The 26,417-nt window shown below is 38.7% G+C and overlaps 3 protein-coding genes and 1 long non-coding RNA gene across 4 annotated transcripts in view; 2 read left to right on the top strand and 2 right to left on the bottom strand.

Annotated features, from left to right (window-relative positions):
- Window positions 1-19,189, top strand: part of neflb (neurofilament light chain b) — a 19,776-nt gene extending 587 nt beyond the window's left edge. The window contains exons 1-6 of the mRNA XM_056772397.1: window positions 1-871; window positions 947-1,071; window positions 1,688-2,040; window positions 2,444-2,587; window positions 18,566-18,635; window positions 19,128-19,189. The exon at window positions 1-871 is cut by the window's left edge and continues 587 nt beyond it. Coding sequence (XP_056628375.1) covers window positions 1-871; window positions 947-1,071; window positions 1,688-2,040; window positions 2,444-2,587; window positions 18,566-18,624 — 1,552 coding nt within the window. The 3' untranslated portion in view covers window positions 18,625-18,635; window positions 19,128-19,189. The remainder of the gene's footprint in view (window positions 872-946; window positions 1,072-1,687; window positions 2,041-2,443; window positions 2,588-18,565; window positions 18,636-19,127) is intronic.
- nefmb (neurofilament medium chain b) lies at window positions 5,536-9,032 on the bottom strand. Its single transcript, XM_056772523.1, has 4 exons — window positions 9,019-9,032; window positions 7,812-8,859; window positions 7,089-7,213; window positions 5,536-6,991 (listed from the first exon to the last, which is right to left on the bottom strand). Exons 1-4 carry the CDS (start codon window positions 9,030-9,032, stop codon window positions 5,986-5,988), a joined length of 2,193 nt encoding a protein of 730 aa, XP_056628501.1. The 3' UTR covers window positions 5,536-5,985.
- On the bottom strand, window positions 14,016-16,075 carry LOC130439821 (uncharacterized). Its single transcript, XR_008909502.1, has 3 exons — window positions 15,746-16,075; window positions 15,101-15,194; window positions 14,016-14,766 (listed from the first exon to the last, which is right to left on the bottom strand). It is a non-coding gene; the product is annotated as an uncharacterized LOC130439821 (long non-coding RNA).
- Window positions 19,190-23,099: 3,910 nt separating the features above from the next.
- The window catches only part of dock5 (dedicator of cytokinesis 5), a 52,293-nt gene continuing 48,975 nt past the window's right edge, over window positions 23,100-26,417 (top strand). The window contains exon 1 of the mRNA XM_056772396.1: window positions 23,100-23,239. Within this exon, the coding sequence (XP_056628374.1) occupies window positions 23,197-23,239 (43 nt within the window). The 5' untranslated portion in view covers window positions 23,100-23,196. The remainder of the gene's footprint in view (window positions 23,240-26,417) is intronic.

Below are 26,417 nucleotides of genomic sequence, written 5' to 3'. Positions count from 1 at the left end.
TGGGGCCATGCATCTTTCCGCTGCCTCGGCGGATCTGGACCTGAGCCAGTCTTCTCAGCTGAACACCGAGTTCAAGACGGTGCGGACCCAGGAGAGGGCTCAGCTTCAGGGCCTGAACGACCGCTTCGCCAGCTTCATCGATCGAGTGCACGGGTTGGAGCTCCAGAACCGTGCGCTGGAGGCCGAGCTTCTCCTGCTGCGCCAGAGGCACTGCGAGCCCTCTAATCTCAAGGGGTTCTACGAGCAGGAGGCCAGGGACCTGCGTGCAGCGGTGGATGAGGCCCGTAGGGAGCGCCAGGCCGCTCAGGAGAGACGGGACCGTCTGGAGGAGGCCCTGAAGGCTCTACAGAGTCGTTACGAGGATGAAATTCTGGGCCGCGAAGCGGCGGAAGGCCAGCTCATGGATGCCAGGAAGGGGGTGGATGATGTGTCGCTGGCCTGCTCCGAGCTGGACAAAAGGGGCGACACTCTGTTGGACGAGCTGGCCTTCCTGAAGAGACTCCATGAGAACGAGATCGCCGAGCTGCAGGCCCAGGTGCAGTACAGCGCCCAGATGTCGGTGGAGATGGAGGTGTCCAAACCGGACCTCACTGTGGCTCTCAAAGATATCCGTTCGCAGTACGAACGCCTGGCGCAGCAGAACATCCAGGCGGCGGAGGAGTGGTTCCATGGGAAGGTGAGCACCATGGCGAATGACACGGCCAAGCACTCGGACAACATCCGCACGATCAAAGACGAGGCGGGAGAGTATCGGCGCCAGCTGAAAGCTCGGGACCTGGAGATCGAAGCGTGCCAAGGTATCAATCAAGCTTTGGAGAAACAACTGCAGGAGGTTGAGGATAAACAGAGCGCAGAGATCGCAGAAATGCAGGTTAGAATGTTCACACAGTTACACACAGATCTATTATTGCACATCCATTGTCTTTAAATGCATTTTGTCCGGCAGGATGCCATCAGTGACCTGGATACCGAGCTCAGGACCGTGAAGAATGAAATGGCCCGATATCTCAAAGAGTATCAGGATCTCCTCAATGTAAAAATGGCCTTGGACATTGAGATTGCGGCTTACAGGTCTGTAACATGATTCATTTAGGACACGTTTGTGGCTAAATAAATAAATAAAAATAAATAAAAATTCAATTACTCGCAATCTTTTCATTTTAAACCTGTATGATTTTCTTTTTTCTGCAGAACATGGAAAAAGATATTTTGAAGAATGTTGGGATTGTAGACACAAACCCATTGCAAGTCAATGGGTACCACCGTTGTTTGGTTAACATCATTCTTTAAAATATCTTCTTTTCTAAAAAGATGTCAAATTTTATGAGGGAATTTTCTTTAAAGACACCCTAAATTAAAAACTGCTTTTGTAAGGGTTTTTCCAAATGAATAAGAATGATAATAAAACCTGGGTTGTTTAACCCATCGTCGGATTTAAATATGGACAATCCTGACCTTTGGGTATTAATATAAATTTCTGGTTTATTCTTGTCAAACATGTTTTCAGTGAAGTTCAACATTTTTTGCTATTGTGCATTCACAAAATTCCCATTTACACTTAACGTTAATACAACCAGGGCTAAATTCACATTTACTTAAATTTCAATATTTGTTCTTTCTTCTCCTAAATATTTGTTTATATATTTATAGAAAAGTGTTTTAACTTCTTGCCAATATAACCCCACAGGAAGCTTCTAGAAGGAGAAGAAACACGCTTCAACGTTGGAGGTATCGGCGGCTTCTCCAGCGTGTTTTCTCCCTCTATAGCTGCTACGCCTTCTTTTGGGCGCCCTGTGTTTTCCGTGCAGGCCAGCCTGTCCTCCGGCGCCCCCTATCTACTGGGAACCAGATTGATGAGCTACTCCGCCATAACAGATGACATTATAGAAGCCAGACAGGCACAGGAAGCCGGAGCAATGCCTGAAGAAGAGGAGGAAGAGAAGGAGGGCGACGAGGAAGAGGAGGAGGGAGAGAAGGAAGGTGAGGAAGAAGAGGAGGAAGAAGAAGCAGAAAAAGAGGAAGAGGAGGGAAAAGAGGAGGGTGAGGACTTTTTTGAAGCTTACGATGTAGAGTGAGTGAGAAACTGTGAGTTTATTTAACTTCTCTAAATCATAATTTAGTCAAAACATTAGATTTGATTATTAAATCACTTTAAGGATCTTTTAAATATTTTATGTATCGTAAAATCTTGAAAAATAACATGCCATTGGGTTTATTATAGCTGTGCCTTGGTGCGTATAAATTAAAATAATGAGGTATATATTTGTTCTTCCATCACACGCTTAAATCTACATTTACTACGGATTGGAATTTAAATTATGCTTAATCTGATTAAATAAAAATCTGAAAGAAGTTACTAAAATAGAAATCTGCATTGAATGTTGAAACATGTTTGTCAACAAATCACCCGGCCCAATCGGAGTACCTACGTTTACCTTTACAGGTGAAGAGGGAGGAGAGGAAGAAGGCGAGGACGAAGAAAAACAAGAAGAGGAAGAAGATGCTGAGGAAAAGGACGGTGGAGAGGGCGAGGAAGGGGACGGGAAGGAAACGGAGGATGACAATGGAAAAGAAGAGAAGGACGGAGGTGAAGCTGAGAAAAGCAAACCGAAAGAGAAGTGAACATACATATGTTAAATCCCTGGTGCTAGAGGTGATCAAACCTCATACATGCAGAAATCTCAACAATATTACTGTGACCCTGCGGCTCTGTTTCATATACATTAATGGCAAACCACACTGCACACAAACAATAAACCTTACCTTAGAATAAATGCTTTTAACGAGTTTCCCAAAGCTCAGAGTGCTGTATGCATGAATATATTCCTTACGTGTACGCTTGATTGCATTTTTCCTTGGTTTGGATTAATCGTTGTTTTTTTTAACATGCAAACAGGAGCTTTATTCAAGCATTGTGTTGAGTTTGACACTGCACTGCCTCTGATTACACAAGTGTGCTTAGTATTGAAAATGCCTTACACCAGATCTTCTGAGAAAGCCTCATTGCCTACTAATAAAAAACCTGACAACCCTCTCTATCCTTCTGCTTACTCCTTGTGTGTTACTGTTTACTTAAAGGGACAGTTCACCCAAACATTCTGTCATCATTTACAAAACCTCAGGTTGTTCAAACCTGTTTAAATTTCTTTGTTCTGTTAAACAAATGGAAAGATATTTGTAAGAATGTTATCAATTTTTACTTCTGTAACATCATCCACTACCATAATAGGAAAGAAAACATTGTATAATTTTTTGTTCTGTTGAACAAAAAGTGAGACATTTTAAAGAATTAAGGTAAACAAACAGTTTAGGGCACCTTTGACTGTCATTTTATTTTTTCCTACTATGGCAGTGATGTCACAGAATTGAAAATTGCTAACATACTTCCAAATATCTTTCTCGGTGTTCATCAAAACAAAGTAATTTAAACAGGTATGAAAGGACATGAGGCTGAATAAATGACAGAATATTTTTTTTGGGGTGAACTGTCCCTTTAAAGTATGTTCAGAATAGAATATTAATACAAAGCTTATACTGTGTAATAATGTTCACTGTATGCTTCCTATATAAACATAACGCATTACACATCAATAAATGTTTCATTTAGAATGCTACAATAAATCTCAGAAGTTGATTACTTTGTATTTTTGTCCCATTTGTGACCCTGGATCACAAAACCGGTCTTAAGTAGCATGGGAACATTTTTAGAAAAAGCCAAAAATACATTGTATGGGTCAGAATTATAGATTTTTCTTTTATGTCAAAAATCATTAGAATATTAGGTAAAGATCATGATCCATGAAGATATTTTGTAAATTTCCAACCGTAAATATATCAAAACCTTCAGCCCCTCTGATTGACAACTTTAAAGGTGATTTTCTCAATGTTTAGATTTTTTTGCACCCTCAGATTCCAGAGTTATAAACATATGTATCCCCACAATATATTGTCATTTCCTTAACAACTCATACATCAATAGAACGCTTAATTATTCAGCTTTCAGATGATGTAAAAATCTCAATTTCGAAAAATTGACCCATGGTTTTGTAGTCCAGGGTCACAGTTGATGAGTTTTGTTAGAACAAAACATCAGTCCATTTTTCAAACTTGATATGTCAAAAGGAACGCATTGCATTATGGGAAGTGGATGTGTTTCATTTACAGTATAAGTGATCATTCATATGCCCTATTGTTTGAAAGCTTCATCCACAATCCACAAAAGGTTAAAGGGTGTTTCACAAATGCTGGTCACAGAAACTCCACGTGTACAATGCATGCGGCAGAATGTTGTGTAGAGTGCTGTTGTGTGCATCGCCCCTGTTCTCAATCAGGTACTACTCATTGAATCTGGTTGAACAGAGACATCAATCTCCGCAGACGGCTGAGCATTAATTATTTATTCATGACAGCTGTAATCAATAGAATGCAAGAAACCCCAGAGCCCAGCTGAAGTCATGTGACCATTTTCTGCTTATTCAGCATTTCAACCACAGCATAGAGCAGAAACGCTGTATACATGTGACATAGACGTAAATAATCCCCTAAAGGAACATTATATTTCTCACAGGTTGCTCATAGCTCAGAAGATTTGAAACTTATGTTTTGGAGAAATAACAGCAACTGAGAGTGTAATTGTTGAAATGCATGAAGAGTATGAATGTAAAATAAATGTTGATTGTAGAGGTCAAATAATCTGGATTTGGTCAATATGATGAGAAATGTTTGAGGTCATATGGAGATCGTCAATAATATTGACTTTTGATTGCAGACATGACAAATCTGAGCTCAGTTTGACACGTTTGTTGACGTCTCTTCTGAAACTCTAATGACAGAGGCGTTTGTGAGATTTACGACTCTTTTTCTCATGAGAAATAGGATTGTTTCCATTTGCTCTCCGTTCAATCTCATTCCTGTCTAAGAGAAATAACTGAGATTAGATAGATCTCATTTGTGATTTATCTTTCTTATGGACTGTGCTGATAACTGATAAATGAAATGTTGAAGGTTTGATTTTATGGTATACTGCATGTCGTGATTCATGTGAATCAGCTAAACGACTGCCATCATACTGAATTACCAGCGTGCTCCACGCAACCGTCGCAGTGTTGCTCTGCAGTTTTTCTAGAAGTGTTCCTGATATAGTTTAACTGGTCAAACTCAAATAAGCAAAGCAGAGCACATGTTCCCCATTATTTTGATAGAGAGCTAACAATTTTGATTAATGATAAAACATTTGAGATAAGTCATGTTGCAGTCTTTTAATCTAGTTGTGCATTTGACAAAGATTTTTTAATGTTGGTCCAATTATTTCATGGATATTTCCATTCCTGGATGTTGATTGGTCAATACTGGATTGTTTAAATCAATGGTTGGGTAAAATATGGACCAACCCAATGGGTTGAAACATCCATTTTCCAACTTCAGGATTCTTCCCCTCTGTACTGATAGTGTAGAATTTAAAGCAGACACACAATTTTGACTTGTAAGTTCTTAATAAGTTTTATTGATCAGGATGATAATATTGCAGATCGAACCAGCAGCAACTTTATCTTTCACAGTATCACCAGTTCTTGTGTTTTAACAGAACAATTCTTGTTTCAGTACATTATGTCTTAAGGCATGAAGTATACTAGAAAGACATCATAAAGTTTGAAAGAACTTCAAAAAGCAGCTTTCGGTTGTGAGTGTCAGCGTTGTGGTAGCACCATTACTGTCGAGCTGCTTTAGAATGCATATCACTGTAAAATCTTTCATAAACAGACCTCATATCATTTCACATAAAGTCATTAGCAGCATAATACACTTGCAAACACGCTATAGTTTCAGTTTAGCATGGCTATTTCCTTCCGGGTCACACATGCAAGTCGATCAACACGCATGCAATTATTTTTGCGAGCTGCATCAAATGGTGTTTGGATTGGTTTTTCACATTTTGCATGGAACAGAATTGATTTAAAACTAACTTTCAGTTGAGGTACGTTGGCATCAGTCTTTGCCTTTGATTTCTTTCTTTGCTGGTGAAGTTTCTTTCTCCACTTTCTTTTTGTCCTGTGGCTTTTCTTCGGCCTTTTCTTCTTTCTCTACGTCTGGTTTGGCTGTTTCTTTATCACCATTGGTGGTGGTGTCCACCGTTCCGGTCAAGACCTCTTCTTTAGGGCTGGGTTCGTCTTTCGCTGGGCTGGTCTGGTCACCGTTGGAAACAACCTCTTCTTTTTCCTTCGGCTGTGTTTTTTCTTCTTTTTCTTTCTCTTCGCTTACAGGTGAAGATATTTTCTTCTCTTCCTCGGTGTCAGGTTTATCGTCATCCTTTTCAGAATCTGACTTGGTTTCCTCTGCTTTAGAATCGCTTTTCTCTTCATCGCCTTTAGGTTTGGTCTCTTCCTTCTTATCGTCCTTTTCTTCGTCTTTCTCATCTGCTTCTTCCTTCTCCTCTTCATCTTTGGCCTTTTCTTTACTTTCCTCTATCTCTTTCTCCTCTTCATCCTCTTTCTGTTCTTCTCCTTCGTCTTTGTCACTTCCTTCTTTTTCTTCTTTGTCTGATGTTGGTGTTTTGTCACCACACAGTTCTGTCTCGTCAATCACTTCCACTTTGGGTTCCACTTCTTCCTCCTCCCCCTCTTCCTCTGCTTCCTCTCCTTCCTCTTCCTCTGCTTCACCCTCTTCCTCTGCTGTTTCTTCCTCGTCTCCTCCTTCCTCACCCTCTGGAGCAGCAGAGCTCACTTTGGCCTGTTTGGCGGCAACAATCTCCTCTTCTTCCTCTGCCTCTTCCTCCTCTCCTTCCTCCTTTTCCTCATCAGCTTCTTCTCCCAGTTCCTTGGCCACCTCAGCCAGGTCATCGTCAATGTCAATCTCTCCTTTGGTCTCCTCGATGATCTCCTCCACTATTTTATGTTTGACCTTTGATGTTTTGGGCTGACTGTATGCAAAGCTAGGGCTTGTGATACTTCCAGAGATGGTGTGGAAGCGAGTCTCCTCACCCTCCAGCAGTTTTCTTACATTTGAGAGAGAAAAAAATAGGATTTTCAATGATGTGCCAGTGAGCAAATTAATCAAATTGGGGCATTGAAAAGTTTAAAGGTTGTGTGTACCTGTAAGCTGCTATTTCAGCATCCAGTGCCATTTTTACATTAAGCAGATCTTGATATTCTCTGAGGTGACGAGCCATTTCCCACTTTGTTGCTTTCAAGTCGTTTTCCAGTTGGTGCATCATCTCCTGTTAAAAATAATTATTAATAATTCACAAATAATTAATCCATACATTACTTCTTGACTGCAAGCACAACAAAATACCACATCGATTAACTGGACTCCAAATATGGAGAAAACAATTACAGATTTACTTGGTCAAAACTTCTTATGCTGGGGATTAATGTTTACATAGTACCCATTCAAGTGCCATAGAATGATCTTTACCCTCCTAAACATTTTATACCAAATGAAAGAATGTCACATAAACTCAAACATGAGATTCTGCAGTACTGGCACCTATAAAATACATCTGCAGACTGTACCACGGCGCATAAAATACGCACGCAGTGCGCAAACCACCTGTGAAAAAACGGCTGTTTCTAAACGCAGTATTTTGGGACATCTTCGGCGCATTTGAACGTCAGGGGGTGTTCATTGCGCCCTTAAAATATACATACAGTATAACAACAAATAAACAACAAAAGGATTTAAACGTGTTTGTGTCACACTCGGGGTGTGTCAGAAAAAAAACACGTACTGTAACGCAATAAAATAAACATCGCAAGTATTTAATGTTGTCCTATTGTGTACATTTCCGAGTGAAAGTAACTTCATAAACAAACCTGGTAACTGTCAACGTCAGTGTTGTGGCTGTCCTCAATATCGTGCAGTTGCCTCTCCAGTGACTCTTTGGTACCCCGAAGCGACTCCAGCTCAATGTTCTTGCCTTGGATCTGACGGCGGTAATCGGCAATCTCATCCCGAATAGACTTTATAGCACCCTTGTTCTGATCAGCAGCACTCGTCAGCATCGAGTAGCGGCACTTAAACACCTCTTCAGCCTGCTGGAGGTTCTGGGAAGACAGCCCGTCCAGCTGCGCCCGGATCTCCCGGAGCGCAGAGGTGATGTCGGTCTTCTGCAGGTCCCTCGTCTCCACCACCGGCACCTGTGCTGCTTGAAGCTGAGCCAGAAGCTCGTTAATCTCCTCCTCGTGGTTCTGCCGCAAGAAGTCGATTTCATCCACAAGGGCCTTGACTTTTCTCTCCAATTCCAACTTCATCAGAATCGAATCGTCCTTGTCCTTCTTCGAGTCCCGGATCGCAGCCTCCACGTTCTCCCTGAGTCGTGCTTCATCCTCGTATCGCTCTCGGAGACGGTGGAGATCCTCGTCGATGTGCTCCGTGTCGAGCAGGACGCGCACCTTCTCCTTGTGAAGTTGCTCCAGGGCGCAGCGCAGGTCTCCAAGCTCTCGGTCGTACGCGTCGCTGTGCAGGGACTGCGTCAACTTCTGCTGCTTGAGCGCTTGGATTTCAGCTTCCAGCTGATTGTTTTGCTCCTCTAGGAAACGCACTTTGTCGATGTAACTGGCGAAGCGGTCGTTGAGCCCCTGGAGTTGCTCTTTTTCGTTAGAGCGCGTGGGGTCTCCGTTCAGTGCCGCGCTCAGCTCGAACCCATCCGGAGACGCGAGCGCAGCGGTGTAAGACCTGGATACAGGCACAGAAGAGGTTTTTTTAAAGTGCAGCGAGGAACCAGGACTACTGATAGCCCAGGAGTGCGAGCGCATGGGGGTCGACGTAGGACGGGTGGTCCGCGTCTCAAGAGTCCTTCTGCGGGAAGACATTATGATATCCACGGTGAGCGGTGTTGGTGAGTTGGTGGTGTAGTGAGGGCTTTACTTCTTCAGGTCCGGGTGTATTTATACGCTGGGCTATACTTTGTCAACGAGGCACGAGCACCCCCTCCCTTTTTAAAATCGATGTAGATGAAGAACTTCAGCAATTCACCTCAATACACCACAGGGGCCCTTTAAAAGTGCATAGAAGGCTTACAATGTTTCCTTCATGCCCTAAAACAGAACTTTTATTGCATTTTTATTATTTGCTTATGCTTTTTGTTGCTTCACTCTGTTCATTACAGTTGTTCTTCCCATGCCACTAAAATATGTATGATATACATTCTGTGTAATGTGTGTTATGCCATGAGTACTTGATATGTGGTGTGTTAAAAGGATCTTTAGAAGAAACCACACCTTCAGCAAAGTCAAGTTTATTGCACACGCAGAGCAGTTCATTAAAATGTCTATGGGAAAGTAAAAATGTTTACAAGATCCAACAAACATTTAAAAGTTAATATTTTATGAATGTGTATTTGATTGAATTAAATTTAAATCTAATTAAATAAGGTAAAAAGATTAAGGTTTTTCGAATAATATGCAGCTTAACATAGAAATTGCATGTATTATGATATGTTTTTTTTCTCTGTACATTCACATACAGTACATGAGTAGCATGTCACACTGGTGTGAACTGGTAGAAGTATTTTAAGGATGCCATTGACACAGTATTGAGAAAAAAATTATGTTAATAACTGAATCTAAAGGATATAAATAGCCCCTAGCACTCCATCTTGTTTCGGAAAGTTCTTGAGTCTGAATCCCTGTTTTGTAAGGGGTCCTATTCCTTATATTGGGCAATTGTCCCGTAAAAGCAAGTGCACGGTAATGCAAAAGAAATAGCCCACCTACGCGCCAACTGGCGAGCGATGGGAAAACCTGTTTATCAAGATTGGCTGCGCTGTGGGCCTGCAGCTGCAGCTCGTTCCTCTTGCGATAGTGAGAGAAGTTGTGTGTCGTTGAAACTGATAGAGGGCACAGTCCCAGTGCAAAAACATGCCGGTCATGAACCGCACGCAGTGTCAAACTAAGACTTGTGTGTTTTTTTGGCAATCGGTGTGTACGTGCATAATGTAAAAAACACGAAGGGATTAATGCGATGATGTGTTGTGTGCCCGTGCTGTAGTTCCGTGTCCCCTGCCCGTCTCCAGCAGCTCGTCTTTTCTGGAAATGATCATACAGCTGTATCTCTCTTTCATATATTTAATCAAAAAAGTCTTCGAAGGTACGATATATGCAATACTACTGTATAGACATATGCCCGGTTAACCGCGGTTACCACTAAATCCTGCCGAAACCGAGCTGGCTGCGATAATCCAAGGTTTCCATAATTTTATTGATACGTAGCTTGTCGGTGAAGCACGGCTCTGGGATCAGAAGGAAAAGCTGCTCGATCTAAAAACAGTGTGAGTTTGAATCGCTCATAATGTGCATTTAAAAAAGCAACACCCGTCAAACATGATCATTATAAATATACTTTATTATCATGAAATACATGAGGAGGCTTGAGGAACAGTGATAAATGTCCTTAGGCATTTCCTAGAACTACATGTGTTATGGTCTTCTTCTGCAGTGCGTATTTGGAGTTTCTGCACGAGAGCGCCATCTGGCTCTCGGATGCAGCAGCATTTTACCGTACTTCAGTCACAAATTGTGCATAAATCACGTGATACATATTTTCGGTTAACCGGGCAGATGTCTAATAGGTACTCAATATTAATATGAGATTGGCAGAAACTGTATGTGTTACCCCATCTTTAAAAGTTTATGATGATCTCTAATTAAAAAATGCAGTCCTGATGAAATGGTTGACAGATGTCTTGTTGTAATGTGTCTTTCTTTTTCTTGAAACATTACATCTTAAAGTAAATAAAGTTTTGTACAGTTGAAAGAAAAAGTATGTGAACCCTTTGGGCTTACTTGGATTTCTTCATAAATTGGTCATAAAATGTGTTCTGATCTTCATCTAAGTCACAACAATAGAGAAACACAGTCTGCTTAAACTAATACCGCACAAACATTATACGTTTCCATGTTTTTATTGAACACAACATGTAAACATTCATAGTGCAGGGTGGAAAAAGTATGTGAAACCCTAGGCTAATGACTTCTCCAAGAGCTAATTGGAGCCAGGAGTCAGCCAACCTGGGGTCCAATCAATGTGATGAGATTGGATGTGTTGATTAAAGCTGGCCTGTCCAATAAAAAACACACACCAGTTTTGAGTTTGCTGTTCTGAAGAAGCGTTGTCTGATGTGAACCATGCTTCGCACAAAAGAGCTCTCAGAAGACCTACGATCAAGAATTGTTGACTTACATAAAGCTGGAAAGGGCTACAAAAGTATATCTAAAATCCTTGATGTCCATGTGTCCACGGTAAGACAAATTGTCTACAAATGGAGAAAGTTCAGCACTGTTGCTACACTCCCTAGGCGTGGTCGTCCTGTAAAGATGACTGCAAGAGCACAGCACAGAATGCTCAATGAGGTGAAGAAGAATCCTAGAGTGTCAGCTAAACACTTACAGAAATCTCTGGCACATGCTAACATTTTTGTTGACAAATCTACAATAAGGAAAACATTAAACAAGAATGGACTTCATGGGAGGACACCACGGAGGAAGCCACTGCTGTCCAAAAAAAAACATTGCAGCACGTTTGAAGTTTGCAGAAGAGCACCTGGATGTTCCACAGCACTACTGGCAAAACATTCTGTGGACAGATGAAACCAAAATTGAGTTGTTTGGAAAGAACACACAACGGTATGTGTGGAGAACAAAAGGCACAGCACACCAACATCAAAACCTCATCACAACTGTGAAATATGGTGGAGGGGGCATCATGGTTTGGGGCTGATTTGCTGCCTCAGGCCCTGGACGGATTACTGTCATCGATGGAAAAATGAATTCCAAAGTTTATCAAGACATTTTGCAGGAAAACTTAAGACCATCTGTCCGCCAACTGAAGCTTAACAGAGGATGGGCGATGCAACAGGACAACGACCAAAAGCATAGAAGTAAATCAACAACAGAATGGCTTCAACAGAAGAAAATACGCCTTCTGGAGTGGCCCAGTCAGAGTCCTGACCTCAACCCGATTGAGATGCTGTGGCATGACCTCAAGAGAGCGATTCACACCAGACATCCCAAGAATATTGCTGAACTGAAACACTTTTGTAAAGAGGAATGGTCCAAAATTTCTCCTGACCGTTGTGCAGGTCTGATCTGCAACTATAGGAAACGTTTGGTTGAGGTTATTGCTGCCAAAGGAGGGTCAACCAGTTATTAAACCCAAAGGTTCACATACTTTTTCCACCCTGCACTATGAATGTTTACATGTTGTGTTCAATAAAAACACGAAAACGTATAATGTTTGTGCGGTATTAGTTTAAGCAGACTGTGTTTCTCTATTGTTGTGACTTAGATGAAGATCAGAACACATTTTATGACCAATTTATGAAGAAATCCAAGTAAGCCCAAAGGGTTCACATACTTTTTCTTTCAACTGTATTCCGTATGGAACTGGAAGTCACTGCTCTTGTATTCATGTCAATGCCAAGAGAAACAGGCCAATCTGCTGTCAGCTGCAGTTGATGCATTGATTTGGCCTCTGTTGTCAGGGAAGTTCAATAATGCAGTAAAGTATCAAAGTTAAAACATGTTTTCTCATTCATTTGGAACATCATATGGACAGTTTTAATTTACAACATGACATCAACAGATTCAAACTAAATGTTTCATCTTAAAGGACATTAAAGAGATAGTTCACCCCAAAATCAAATTCTGTCATTTCTTTTACATTATGTGGGTTTAAAATCACTTGCTATGTGAAACTCAAAAAATCTTAATTTGAGAAATATCTCTGTGGTTTTGTGTTCAGAGAATGAAAGTCAATGGGGTCAAAATATTTGTGCAAAACATACAGGAATGACATGACGGTGAGTAAATTATGAGATAATTTTCATTTTGGGTGAACTATCCCTTCAAGGAAACAAAATAATACAAAACAATTGCAGTGTCAGTGTATTTTAGAAGAAGTTAGATCGAGTGCAAGACTCTGAATGGTGACAACGGCACATTAAGATCAGCAGATATGTATTGACTGCACAGTAGCATGATGGGAAATCTGAGCATGTCAGAGGTTAAAACAAGCTTTTCAGAGAAGCATTCAGAATGGAATAAATCAATAGAAAATACAGAAAATCAATAAAAAAAAGAATCCAGACTTTTGCTGATGCGAGCGATGCTCAAATTCAGAGATTCACTTTAGTGATGGAAATATGTGAAGGGGATGAGTTCACATTACATGTTATGCTTCAGATATCTGCCGTTTATTTTTAAAGCTTTGGCCACCTCCCATGCATCAGCATTATTCAGTCATCTCAAATGTCCTTGTTGATTTTTCTCGCCTGCCGCAGTGGAACACTATACGGTTGGAGTGTAATTGTAAAGGCTAAACAAAGTTGCTTTTTTGCCGGCTTTAAAATTGCGCAGTCATGCTTTTGGATGCTTAGATAGTGCGCTGGTGGATTTTTCGACCTCGGCCATGAGCCAACGGCGAAGTAAAGAGATGCTGAGTCAGGTCCAGAGAGACCGCACCGCCCCGTAAAGCCAGAGGAGCACAACACAGCTCTATTACTGGACCAATAATCTGAACGTAAGAGAAGGAAACAGATAGCAGTAAAAAGAGCATTAGATGCTTTACTTTACAATTACACTCCAACCGTAAACACAAACAGATGTTACAGGTCTCTGGTGGATAGATATGCACTAATTCATTTAAATCTGTGGTGTTTTATCTGTAATCCTGCATTTAATGTAGGAATTTACTTCTAATTGATCAAACCTGTGCTGTCAGTCATCAGAGAAATGCTCAATTGCTTTTATTGACAATAAACAAAGGCTTCCATTGATGTTTTAATCCCTTTAGTCTGATGTGAACATACTTTCCCAGTGGGCAATTGATGTTAAATAGACATCAAATTGACGTCAAACATCGGCATCAAAGAATTGGTCAAAAATGCAAATCAAATCGATGTCAAAATTTGACATCAAATTGACATCAAGTTTTGACGTTAATTTGATTAGCAATTTCTTTTACATTTTTTAACAAATTGATGTCCTATTCTAGACCAATAAATAATGAAACAACAGTACTTAATGTAAGACATGTTTTATTAAATACAATCAGCTACAATTCCAGAAATTTAAAATGTTCTTAAACCACTAATAAATATAAAATCCTCCTTGAATTACTTTTTAATTAAATATTAACATTTAAATTGATATATAAATATTAAGTGATCAGGAAAAAGCCATCACATGACAAAATTGTACATATTACAGGTTTTGATATCATATGAAAGCTCTCAAGCCCTTTCCATTTGTTAAAAACATTTACATTTAAGTGTAGTTATTTAGCAGACGCTTTTATCCAAAGCGACTTACAGTGCACTTATTACAGGGACAATCCCCCTGGAGCAACGGGGAGTAAAGTGTCTTGCTCAAGGACACACTGGTGGTGGCTACTAGGATAGAACCAGCAACCTTTTGATTTACCAGTTCAGTGGTTTAACCCACTAGACCACCCACTCCATAAAAACAATTTGTAAATTAAATAAAAACAGTTTTGGAAAGGGCTTAATAGCTTTCATATGATCCTAAAACCAGTATTTTTTATTTCACCATGTGATGGGTTTTCCCAGATCATATCCCAAATGAACAAAAATAATTTTGATAAACAATTGGCTTAAGGCCTACTTATTCAGAATCTGAACACACATCAATCGCCGATTTCCCCTTTTGTCGTCCCATACCCCCACATCTATCGGGAGCAGACCGGAGATTTTTTAGCTGTATTTTTTTATTTCAGCCTCTGATAATGAAGGTTTGGACTGCTGTAGTGCACCTAAATGAAGATGAAACCACAATTAGCACACCTTTTAAGACATTAAAATATACCTAACATTTTTCGGCAACCATCACTTGTACATAGAAGTTAATGCAAGTTGCTGCTCTTAAATGTTTATTAACACTAAGATGTTCCCAGGTTTAAATAAGTATCTGTTAAATTTAGAAATGTGCACTACTTGCAAATATTTAAGAGTTGTTAAATGTTTTAAATGTGTCAGTTTACTAAGATAAGATTGTAATTTAAGCATTACATGTTTAATTTACTTAAAATGTAGCATATGTTGATAGACACTACATCCTCTAATCATACAAGAAAAGTAATGTAGTACCTATTATAACACGACATAGCCGTGTTTTCCAAAGGCCTTCTTCATTCCTGAGCCATCCATATTCATTGTTGACATCAATTTGTTTGTAAGAATTCTGAAAAAAAAGACAACCATATCAGTATTCAATGATTGTTAAGATTGTTGAACAATACAACTAAGTGACCAGAACAGCTGAGAAGTTTTCCTTTGAGCACAGTAACACAAATGGTCATTGAACCAGCTTTTGGTACCTTTAGTAGTGTGGGCTGGTCCTGCTTGACACAGTGGACCTTCTACCAGGACATTTTAGAACACTTCATCAGTGTGTATCAAATTATGAATTATAATTATGGGTATGTTTCGCTTTGTCGCATAGCATCGGTAAAGAGATTCAAATGAGGGCATTTTTATTTTATCCGAATATTAATTGCAAAACTAACATTACTCACTGACATTTCTAAATCGTTAACTCAACGTTACACGCTTAATGGATCGCACATTAACATTACCTCAGAAATCTTCACGGTACTTCTGGCGGGATATTTCAACTCACCAGATTCTAATATATCGCCAAGTCATATATTTCATCAAAACACAATCTTCTAGGTTTTCAAAGTTACCCAATATATATCGTATTTTTTATTTCATGAGATGTTTATTACTCACCTGATAAAAAGCGACAACCTTGTCCAATGCTTCGACCGCATAGCAAACACTGGCCTCTACGCAAGACGTGATGACGTACGTTTCAACGGTCAACGTAGTAAATCCTCCAAATATTTTTATAAATTTTATATTTTTACGTGTATGTATAAAATAATATGTTATACTACATTTGCATCAAATTTCACACAAAAAATAAATTAATTGTTGTAGTCCATTCACTAACTTCAGCTGCTGAGAAACCCGGAAATGTGAAATAGGCCATGGCGCCGTCTACAGGTGGTATTAAGAAATACATAAGACAGATAATAAATGGGCATTAAAACTACAGAGAATGAATGGGCATTGTAGGCCCAACATTTTTCATAATAAAATTAATGATTAATTAATGATTATTAATAAAAATTAAGGAAAAATAAAAATTTATAAAAAATTTATAACAGTTTTTTGACTAAAATGAACATGAAGTTGTAATACTGTAAAAATGGTACATACATTATAAGGTATTACAATTTTATGAGTATTTTCAATTACAGCAATGTTTTTCTAATTTTACAGTAATATAATATCACTATAAATAACAAAAATAAGGATACATAATACTTTATGTGGGGTTACAGCAAAAATGCTGCTTTTGTTTTTAATATTTTAAATTGTAATTACATCTGAATGTATTATTGGCAAATCAGTATATTTTCTTGTAAAATTTAACAATCACTGTTTCCTTTTATTTCAGCATGAGTATTTACATACTTTTAAAAAAAGTGTTTTTTACCACAGAAGTTACAGCAGTCCACTTTCATGTACAAATCCAAGAACTGCTTCAAAAGATGTGACAAATAGATGCATTTTGAGGGGCCAGTTAGAAGAAAAATGCTATTTCAACTGGATTTACATTGATGTCAATATGATGTCAATACAACATCAAATGAATGCCTATAATGCAACGTTGATTTGACGTCATTTCAATGTCAAACATATTGGGCTATACTTACATTAACCAATTTCAGTATGGGATAAACCTCATATTTTCACCTCATTAAAAACCTTGAAGAATTTAATGTATGATTTGAATTTGAAATGATGTGGTGCACCATCTTGATCAAATCTTGTCTGAAATTTGACGTCAAATTGACATCGAGGTGCCCGCTGGGTTGCCAGCCTGGAATCTAAAGTAGTGGTGTTAGTATTCCTCTTCTGTTTCAGAAGTGAACAGAATCTTACTGGAGCTGTCAGCATCTCTCTCTCTCTGTCAGCATCTCTCTGGTGCTGTGAGTCCGAGCTCTGGCTGACATCACCGGTTTTCCTGCACACTCATATTCTCCTTTTCAGTCTTCCACACATTGCTGGGTGTAAATCAGAAGCTCCGCCCTTCTGCAGCACACAGCTGCGCTCGACTGAATGCAGACAGAAGAGCACACAAACACACGGATGCGAATCTGATGTCTCTTTTACAGAGGAGGCCGACTTCGTGTTTGCTTCCCTGCAGCCTGGAGTCTGGGTTTGCATATGTCAGTCAGTCTAGAAACGAATGTACACGGACATATCAACAATAATAAGATGCGATGGCTTTCGTATACATTTTTACTTTGCTCGCAGAAAAACATCCATTAGCAGTAATGATAAAGGAGAAGTCATGCATGCATTTAAAATCTTATAAATGACTCTTAATAGTCATTGATGTTAGTACAGCACATCCTATAACTAGCATGAAACGGATTGATTAATATTGATCAGGTTTGCCTCTTACTACATTTACCTGTGCAAATTTAAATCAAACGAATGAAGGCCATTGTCAATAATATAACACCAACACAACACAAAATCAATAGACAATCTGACCGTTTTGCTCTGTTCGAATTTTCTAGCCTTGATCGGAATGCAAAACCGTTGTTTAATGCAGGATGCAAAGTCTGTCCGGTACAGTGCATATACTGTTTTTCTTAGTAGTATCAGTATGTGTATTTATATTTATATATTTTTTCCATTCATATCACAGATTAAATCTGTTTTAACATTTTTATTTTATTAAAGTTCAACTTTTTCTTCACTTATTTTGTGTAAAAAATTAATTGGCCTTGCATTGTGGGATACTTCCCTAGTAAAAAAAACAATGCATTTAAAGTACTTTTCCTTCATACTAAGTATAGTATAAATGGAAAAACATATTTGCTGACATATCGCTTAAAAAATTGTAATTCAACTTTATTTATAGTACTACATGTACACAATCTATATTTCTTAATATTACGCTTAAAATGTGTTTAAATGTCACATTTTTAAAAGGATTGTATGATTTTTTATTAGATCATTCTTAAGATGCAAGATATTTTAAGTTGCACTTAAGAACAATCAAATACGTCAATTACACTATATATTTTTTCTTGTACCTCAGCACTACTTCTACACAATTGCAGGGTATTTTTTTAAAGAACATAAATGTGTAAACTAATTTGTAGTGTAACAAATACATGTATTTCAAATACACTTTAGTATATTTACTTTTCACTAGTATTAGGCATATTTTATGACTTGTATTTGGTAGTATTGTGCTGATGCTATTCTGAACACATCCCACATGTCAGTCTTCTGGAGCTCACTGTCTGTCCCGTGCACACGCAGAGCGTCCTCTACTGGTTTCAAGGCACATCACATTGAGGCACACACTATACGGTTTCAAATTTTTATTGTCAAATATTTTAATTTCCCCAGTCGCCTCTAAAAACTTTGCCTGCATGCAAAAGCACTAATAACATTCTTGCACTGCATGTGCTGATATCCAGTGATATTAATATCCACAAATCTTGTTCTTCATCTCTGCAGCTACCCTGCTGGGAATGCAAAGATTTGCAGAACTGGCCCTGACACGTCTCATCGAGTGATCGCGTCTGAAGTAAGACTGTACCATCATGCTCTGCCGCAGACATCTTATTGGACTTTGGCCTAATGTTTCTGTCAAAGAACAGAGCAAGTGTAACTTCATTACTGCAGTGGACATAAATCTTACAAACCTGCATGTGGCGGCCAAATGCACACCCATAAGATCAGCGTCTCAGGGTGTTGAGCCATAATGATTAACAACCTCTACATGTGCTCGAATCTATAAAATACTAGTGTATGAGGACACATACACCTGTACCGGATCTCGGACGTATTATTCGGTTTCTGTCTTTATTTAAACAGAAAACCTTGTAGATTCCTAACCATGCATTTGGTGCAATAGATGCTGCATTGTGGCTGGCATAATGCCACTGTTGTCACCTTTACCCTCTTTCCACGACCTAAAAGGCAACACCCAGAATCTGCAGTGCAGTGTGAATGCTTTACTATTCCCATGTGCTCTCTCGCTCTCTCTCCCTCTCTCTCTCTCTCTCTCTCATCCCAGTAAGATAAAAGCAAATGCAGTTACGGATGGGGAGAGGTGGTCCCACTTGTGACGTGGGTTGGTCCAGGACTGCATTGCACCCAGACCACACCCCAAAACAGCGCCCACATCCAGATCACAGACAGACTAAAGATGCATCTTAAAGCAACGGTGAAGGACGGTGATGAATTGCATTCTATATTTGAGCTCGAGCGTGCTGCAGTGGTCAGCTCCTCTGATGTAGCCTATAGCGTAGTTTGGGAGTGGACTGGCACAGATGATGATACTAAAGTTCATCGAGTTCATTTACTTCATCCTGCCAAATTCTTGCATCCCTTATACGAAATCGATAAAATGCAGCCCTTGAAGGAATTATTTGTAGTGTGGTAAAACTATTCTACTTCTTTAGTATCTTTCCTAGGTAATGTGCATTTTAGCATTATTTAAAATCAAGTTGCAACTCTTAACATTAGTCGATGCACAATGAACTAATATGAGCACAGATTGAAAAACTATCTTGCTCATCGTTCGATCATGTTAGCTAATGCATTTAACAAAAATTTAACCAATGCATGAATTAACAATGAGCTTATCAATTAATATGACCTGGACGTGGACAAAGAATAATTTAATATGTTATAGCATGCCATGATTTTCTAAATCTGATTTGTTGACATTAGATTACATTTAAAAATCCAGTTACACTAGAGGAACGTGAGCATTTTGCAGAAGGAATATCATGCTATAAATGGATGGAATACAAAATCCTAATCTGTCTCTTTGTAATTTCTAAAGCAGATGGTTGCCATAATTTGGGAGAAATGAGACAAAGCGGTGACATCCCCAGCGGTGTTTCGACCCCATCAGCGGTTCCAGACCCAGAAACGCTGCATTTCCTTGACAAGATTGAAGGCCGGAGTGCTGAGCCTTTGACTCCAACGGAGATGTTTTAGCAGGAAGAAGCTGTTCTGGCCAAAAGCACTCGGTCTCGGTCATGCCAACACTTACAGACTGGATATGCTCTGCGCCGCTGATCAATTCAGTTTAATGGCAGGACGAAGGAGGGGATGAGGACACAAGATCTTCATCTAGAAAATGTGCATGTCCTTACATTCATACAGATCAGCTTCAGTATTTGATTTGCTGTGTATGTTTGATACAGATGAACTTTCTGTCACAACATATTCACTTTTGTTGTTTCTCACAATTTTTTCAGAAAGTAGTCAAATATGAACTATTAATAAATGCTTTTTTCATGGGTCAAAGACAACAGTTTTTTTCAAAGGAGCAAAATATCTGTCTCAAGCACATATTTTTTAAATATATCAGCAGTTTTAAAAAAGCAGCCAGAAGTACACAACACATTGTGTTTAAAACCAGAATATAATAGAGCTGTGGTTTCGTGAAGGAATTACTTTCAAGTTTTAAAGAAACATTCATATTAACAAAAAATGATCGAAATTGAATTTCCATAGTTTTAATTTTGTAATACTTGTATTTATTATAAAGTGTATACAAATAAAATAATACTTTATAGTTAATTATATTTTATAATAGCCTATATATATTTTTAAGACTCTGCATGACATGGGACGAAACCTCCAATGAATAACAACACCGACTCCCTCTGCTGGACACAAAGATGAACTGTGTTTTGAAGAAAAATACCATTTATAAATATGAATACACATTGATGAAAATAAACAAAAACATTAATAATATATTAGCATACACAATAAAAAAATCTAAGGTGAAGTCGGTGTGGTTGGTCGTACCTATTCTTTGGCTCATTTGTTTTCTCTTTACACACAAGTGTAAGAGTTAAATAAAATGCTGTGTTACAGCAAACAAGATTGACTTAATCCGTTTCCTCGAAAAGATTAAAATGAAAAGGTACGAACACATCCCCTCATATCAGGAAACACCGCCCCTTTCGCGCATCGGACCCGGAGGGCAGCACGTGCATACGACGGCCGTGATACCACGCCCCCTTTTCTTTAGACGTTCCCTTTTTGTCTTTTAAAACATTATTATTTTTTGGGGAGTCATTTACCTTCGTGGCAATGTACACATTTATATTTATTTACTACATTTGAAACATGTTTACAGCAGTGAGAAAGCTACATTCATAACTAATCTTTCATCTTTGACTTTAAATAAATGTTTTTTTTTAATAAGGGAGTTATAGGTACATACAGTATAGCTGAGGTCAAGTAACGAGAGAAAATAATTCGTTAGAATGAATGTCAAGGACACACCAGCCGATTACATTTGTTTTTTATATATTTTATATTGATGCTTGATTAAATCGAATAATCCTAATGGTTTCATTGATGATTAATTATTGTGTTGACAGGTCAGGAGGACATTTAGATTGCATTTATACCAAACCTAAACTAAACTCCAGGATATTATGTCCACATATAGCCTAGTTGAATACTAAAATAAATACGAGGAAGATCATGAATTACTTTTTGTAAAAACAGAAGTCTGTCACTTCAAGATCAAAATAAAACATGAATTGAATGCAATGCCTCATGTTAAACACTTGATGGCGCTCTGTTACTGCCAAAATCAGAAGAGCCGGTGAGAAGATAACTCTTAATTTGAGATTTCTGTAGATAAATTCTGTTATTTAATAATTCATTTCTTCTTACAGGAAGGAATACGAGTTTGTATCTGAAATGTATATCTTGTAGTAATACAATTAAAATATGTCTTTAAAAACAACAGATATTGCTCATTAATTACTTTATTTATTGATTTTGTCATGTAAATTGAATTGTAAATGTGGTGGATTTGACCTAAAGAACAAATAGTCATGTCAAATGCACAATAAACACTGACATCAGCATTATGAAGTTAATTATAGTGACTTCTTCTTCGGCAGAAGATCAGTCGAACTGCTTGGGTACAAAATTGAAATCTCTGAAGATAAGTGCTTTCAACAATAAGCCAGAAAAGCGGTCCAAAATTGTCTGAATATGTTTAATACGAAGTTCTCTGTGATGGCAGGGATCCTGAAATGAGTTTTGTCCAGATATACTGAAGACTGTGAGAAGTGGCAATTTAATACACTTCAACAAATGAGTTATGGTATAATAACAACATTTATACCAGCACAACCACAGTAAATGTTTTATTTTTTATTTTATTAAAAAACTATATATGGAATCTTATGTGCTGCTGCTGTGTGTGTGTGTGTGTGTGTGTGTGAGAGAGAGAGAGAGAGAGAGAGAGAGAGAGAGATAAAAGCACTTGTTGTAAAAGCAAAAGATTCCAAACATTCCTGCCCTTTACAGCTCTATTCACCATCCATGATAACATTCAAATAGGAAAGATGAAGTCATGATTAAGACCATGTGCCAAATACACAAATAAACATAAACAAAGATCACTGTTTATAGCTTCTTTTCATGAGAAATATATTAACACGTTTGAACTTGAATTTAGCAAGCTTGGCAGTCGGGGCATTTCTGTTAAGCTGTGTACATGAGACCATAAATCTGGGCAAATAAACAAAAACAAATGGAAAATAAGGACAAAAATATCCAAATAAAGGCTACAGTGCTGAAAGATTTCCAAGGAATGACTGCAACGGCTGTGTTTGTTATACCTAAAGTCACAGTCCGTTTCATTGTCATTCTTTCTTTGCAGGGCAGAGAGAAAAATAGTTTCCCAGGTAACCTCAGTGCAAAGATTCAGCCCCAACACACTGTTTACAAAAGCACAAAGGCATACACACAATAACTACTGACTGACTACTCAAAAACACTGGATGTGTAAGAAATGTTTAAATAACAATAATACTAAACAAGAATTTACACATACCCACATTTCACATAAACTGGTCACTGTGTGTGTGTGTGAGAGAGAGAAAGTGAGTGTGTGTTTGGTGACTGAATTAGTATATTGAGTGAATATGTGTGCGCTTGTGAGAGAGAGAGAGATCGTGTGCGCGCACGGCGTTGGCTCGCACACGCGCTTTTTTTGCGTAACACACACCGGAACTGTGATGTTGAGACAGCGGACTCCTCACTTCACAAACTTATTTATATGTTTTATTTCATTTCACTGAACTTCTCCTGCCATGACGCGCTGGATTCCCACTAAGCGGGAGAAATATGGAGTGGGTGAGTGACTTTAAACGCGCTTCTGGCACTTTTCCCTCAGTTTAAAAGTCGCGTTCGAGTTCAGCCGCACCTTTACCTGCAAACACACCTGAGATTCACGCATGAAAACGTATCACCGATCACATATAAACCATTCACGTGCGTGCCTTACGCGGAGCAGAAAAGTCTCGGGTTGTTGACAGTTTGTCGGAGACGTTTGGAGACGCGCCGGATCATTATTGCGCAGAAACGCAACACGTTATTTAAGTGTAGTTTGGTTTCTTTACTCCATGTTTGATGCTTCTTTTTTTTTTCCATCTTTAAGTATGCGGTTGGTTTTTTTATGTTAACACACTAACACGCTGTAACTTTCAAAATGCAACAAAGTAACAGAGCTGCCAAATGTTACACTTGGTCGTAAAGAAACATTTCCCTTCCAGTAACATGAATCTGTGCACACATGGAGGCTAAACACACCCATAAGTCCAACAGATCTCTCTTTATCTGTGAATGATGAATGACGCATCGAGTTTCTGGATTGTTTCCCACATGCACTTATCAGCTCGCAGAAAATAATACTAGAGCTCCACGTGCATGTGTGCTTCCTCCTCACCCTTGGCACTGAACAGACCCTCCACATTGCAACTTTGTTGTGGAATTTATGTTTCAAGGGCAGTCGTGAATGAAGTTGGAAATCGCATCTGCAATGCATACGAAACTCTTGTGAATGGATGGCTGTTGGATATAAGCCCCAGTACAGTATGGTGTTTAGTTGTGCCGAGACTGGTCAGCTGGTCAGTTTAATACAGGGAGCCAATTGTTTTTCAGGAAATGTAATCTGTTGGTCGGACATCAAACAGTCTGCCAGTTTTCCTGGACTTAACATACATTTGAGGATTTGAACCAGTAGTCATTTTTGCTTCTGGTTACACTTGTTTTGCCTGTTGTTCCACATATTTGTGACGTAGTAGGTGTTAAGGGCCGCAAGATTATTATTGTTTTTATTTAAAACTATCAAAATATTGCAAAAAATGCATATAGGTGCGCAATAACTGGATACGTTTTAATGATACAAAAAGTTGTGTATCGTCAAAGTTTTTTGGATCATTACAGATGGGAGAGAAACTGGTTTATAGCGATTTATTTGAAGAATGTTAAGCATGTATGTGTTGCTTAACGTTCAGTTTATCTATATTGAAGTACAATTTAAATAGGTTTTACTTAACAAGTAATTAACCACAAATCTTTAGTTACGCTTCGCCCAAAAGGTGTTTTCCTCAAGTGACACGGTCAATTGCAGGCCGTCCATCTTAATTTGTCAGACAGATGTAGCAAAGGGAATAAAAATCTCATGGCAGAATGATAAGTGACCGCATGTTTGTGACTGGCCTGTGAGTGATGTCATAAATGAGCACACACAAAGGCTGGTGTTAGCACAGCCCGCATCCCAGCATGCACCGGGTCGCGTCATTGTGACACCTCTATGGCCCATTTGGCCCAGACAGCAAATCACACGCTCAAATGGTCGCCGGCGTCACCGCGTGTGAAGTGGAGCTTTGTCTGCGACTCCCGGGCTGGGTCCTGAATCTAAAACCGCTGCCTCGCTGTCTATTTAGTCATTGACTAAACAGGCAGCATGATGGTACGGCTTTCAAAGCACCGTAATGTCATATTCAATCATCTAGAACAATATGAAAATATGTAGTGATTTCTCATATAAGAACATTAAGAAATGATCATTAGTGAATACATTTGCTGCTCCATCAAACCTGTTTAAAGTGATGAAAGGTTTTACGAAGGTCCCGTGTTGGTTGTTGAATAAATATATGCACAGAAGGTCCGCTGTGAATAAAAACGTGCAAGGTTGATTTTTCAATCGCTTATTTTTTTTTTAAATGTATTGACACATTTCCCTACAGGTGTGATACATGTAGCCAGAGGTGATGGAATTTATCTTGTGTACGTGGGACGCTCCTCTAGAAGGCTTGGGTGTGTACAGGAAACTTCATGCACCGCGTTATAGAAGATTAATCTGACTAAACCGGTGCAGAAGTTTATGAGAGGAACACATGACTCCTGAGCTGATTTTACGTCACACGGAAGTTTTCTTAGATTGTTTTTTGAGTTAGTACTGCGCAGATGTTGCTGCTCTTTCATACTTCATTGCCTTTAAAAAGAAGGCCAGGTTTAGTAATTTTGTGCACGTGAGATGTGGGGCGCACCAGTGGACGCGTGTGGTGAAACGCAGCCCGGAGCGGTTGGGTTGATCTGCGAGTCTTTATTTGAGCTGAGCTGTGTGCATGCCTGAACAAACACTGAGCTTCGAGCTACAGATATTATTGCATTCTCACAATGCAGGATATTGCAATGTGTGATGTAAACAATAAATTGGTTTTGGCTGTTTGTTTTGGTTGTTTATTGTGCCAGCTGGGGGTGTGCAGTATAACCGGAAGTCTGTATTAAAAGAATATATACCTGATATATAGTCTACCATTTAATTTAACGTTGCAGGCTGTGACTTTTGCCTCTCTATCGCCATCTCTGTTTAAAACATAAAATTGCAGGTTTCCTTGCAATTAAAACAACCCAACTGCAGTTTGATTCATATAAATAGAAACGCACGATGGACCTTTTTCACGTTTCCGTGTTCTCACCTGCGGAAGTCATCATAGTTGGGAAAACGTCTTTAGCGGTGACTAGTACCACAAATGTGTTTTTTTCATTCTCATTTGCTCAAATAGCAGAAGAAAAACTCACCGATTGTGTTTTCACTACTTTCAACAAAAATAGATAAATAGAGCGAGTCTGATAACGACATTTAAAAAAAGAGAATCATGTCAAATTTACTTTGACTTCCATAGACGCTGTACAAGAAACACCCTCGATTTAGCGTCAACCATTTTTGTAATTTGATGCAAAGGTAACATAATACAAAGTATAGGTTTATAAACAAACATTTATATTATATTATATCACATATATATATATATATATAAAACATTTACATTTACAATTTAAATTTTAATATAAAAAACTTTGGAGGATTTTCGATGCCGTTGAGTGTCATCACATTCTTATGAAAAAGGTCCATAAAACCTTTCTCTTTTAAAAACAGAGTTATTTGTTATTGCAAATTAACTCTTTATTTGTTCTATTACGTTCTAGTACTTCTTTACTTTGGACACTGTGGACACGGCAA

This window comes from Triplophysa dalaica, chromosome 18 (assembly GCF_015846415.1).
Source record: "Triplophysa dalaica isolate WHDGS20190420 chromosome 18, ASM1584641v1, whole genome shotgun sequence".
NCBI lineage: Eukaryota > Metazoa > Chordata > Actinopteri > Cypriniformes > Nemacheilidae > Triplophysa > Triplophysa dalaica.
This window is presented reverse-complemented; position numbering and strand designations above follow the sequence as displayed.

Excerpts from the sequence above, each read along its gene's own strand:
- nefmb (XM_056772523.1), bottom strand. Across the intron at positions 7,214-7,811 it reads CTGACGTTGACAGTTACCAG|GAGATGATGCACCAACTGGA; the intron begins GTTTGTTTATGA and ends TATTTTTAACAG. Across the intron at positions 6,992-7,088 it reads GCTGAAATAGCAGCTTACAG|AAAACTGCTGGAGGGTGAGG; the intron begins GTACACACAACC and ends CTCAAATGTAAG.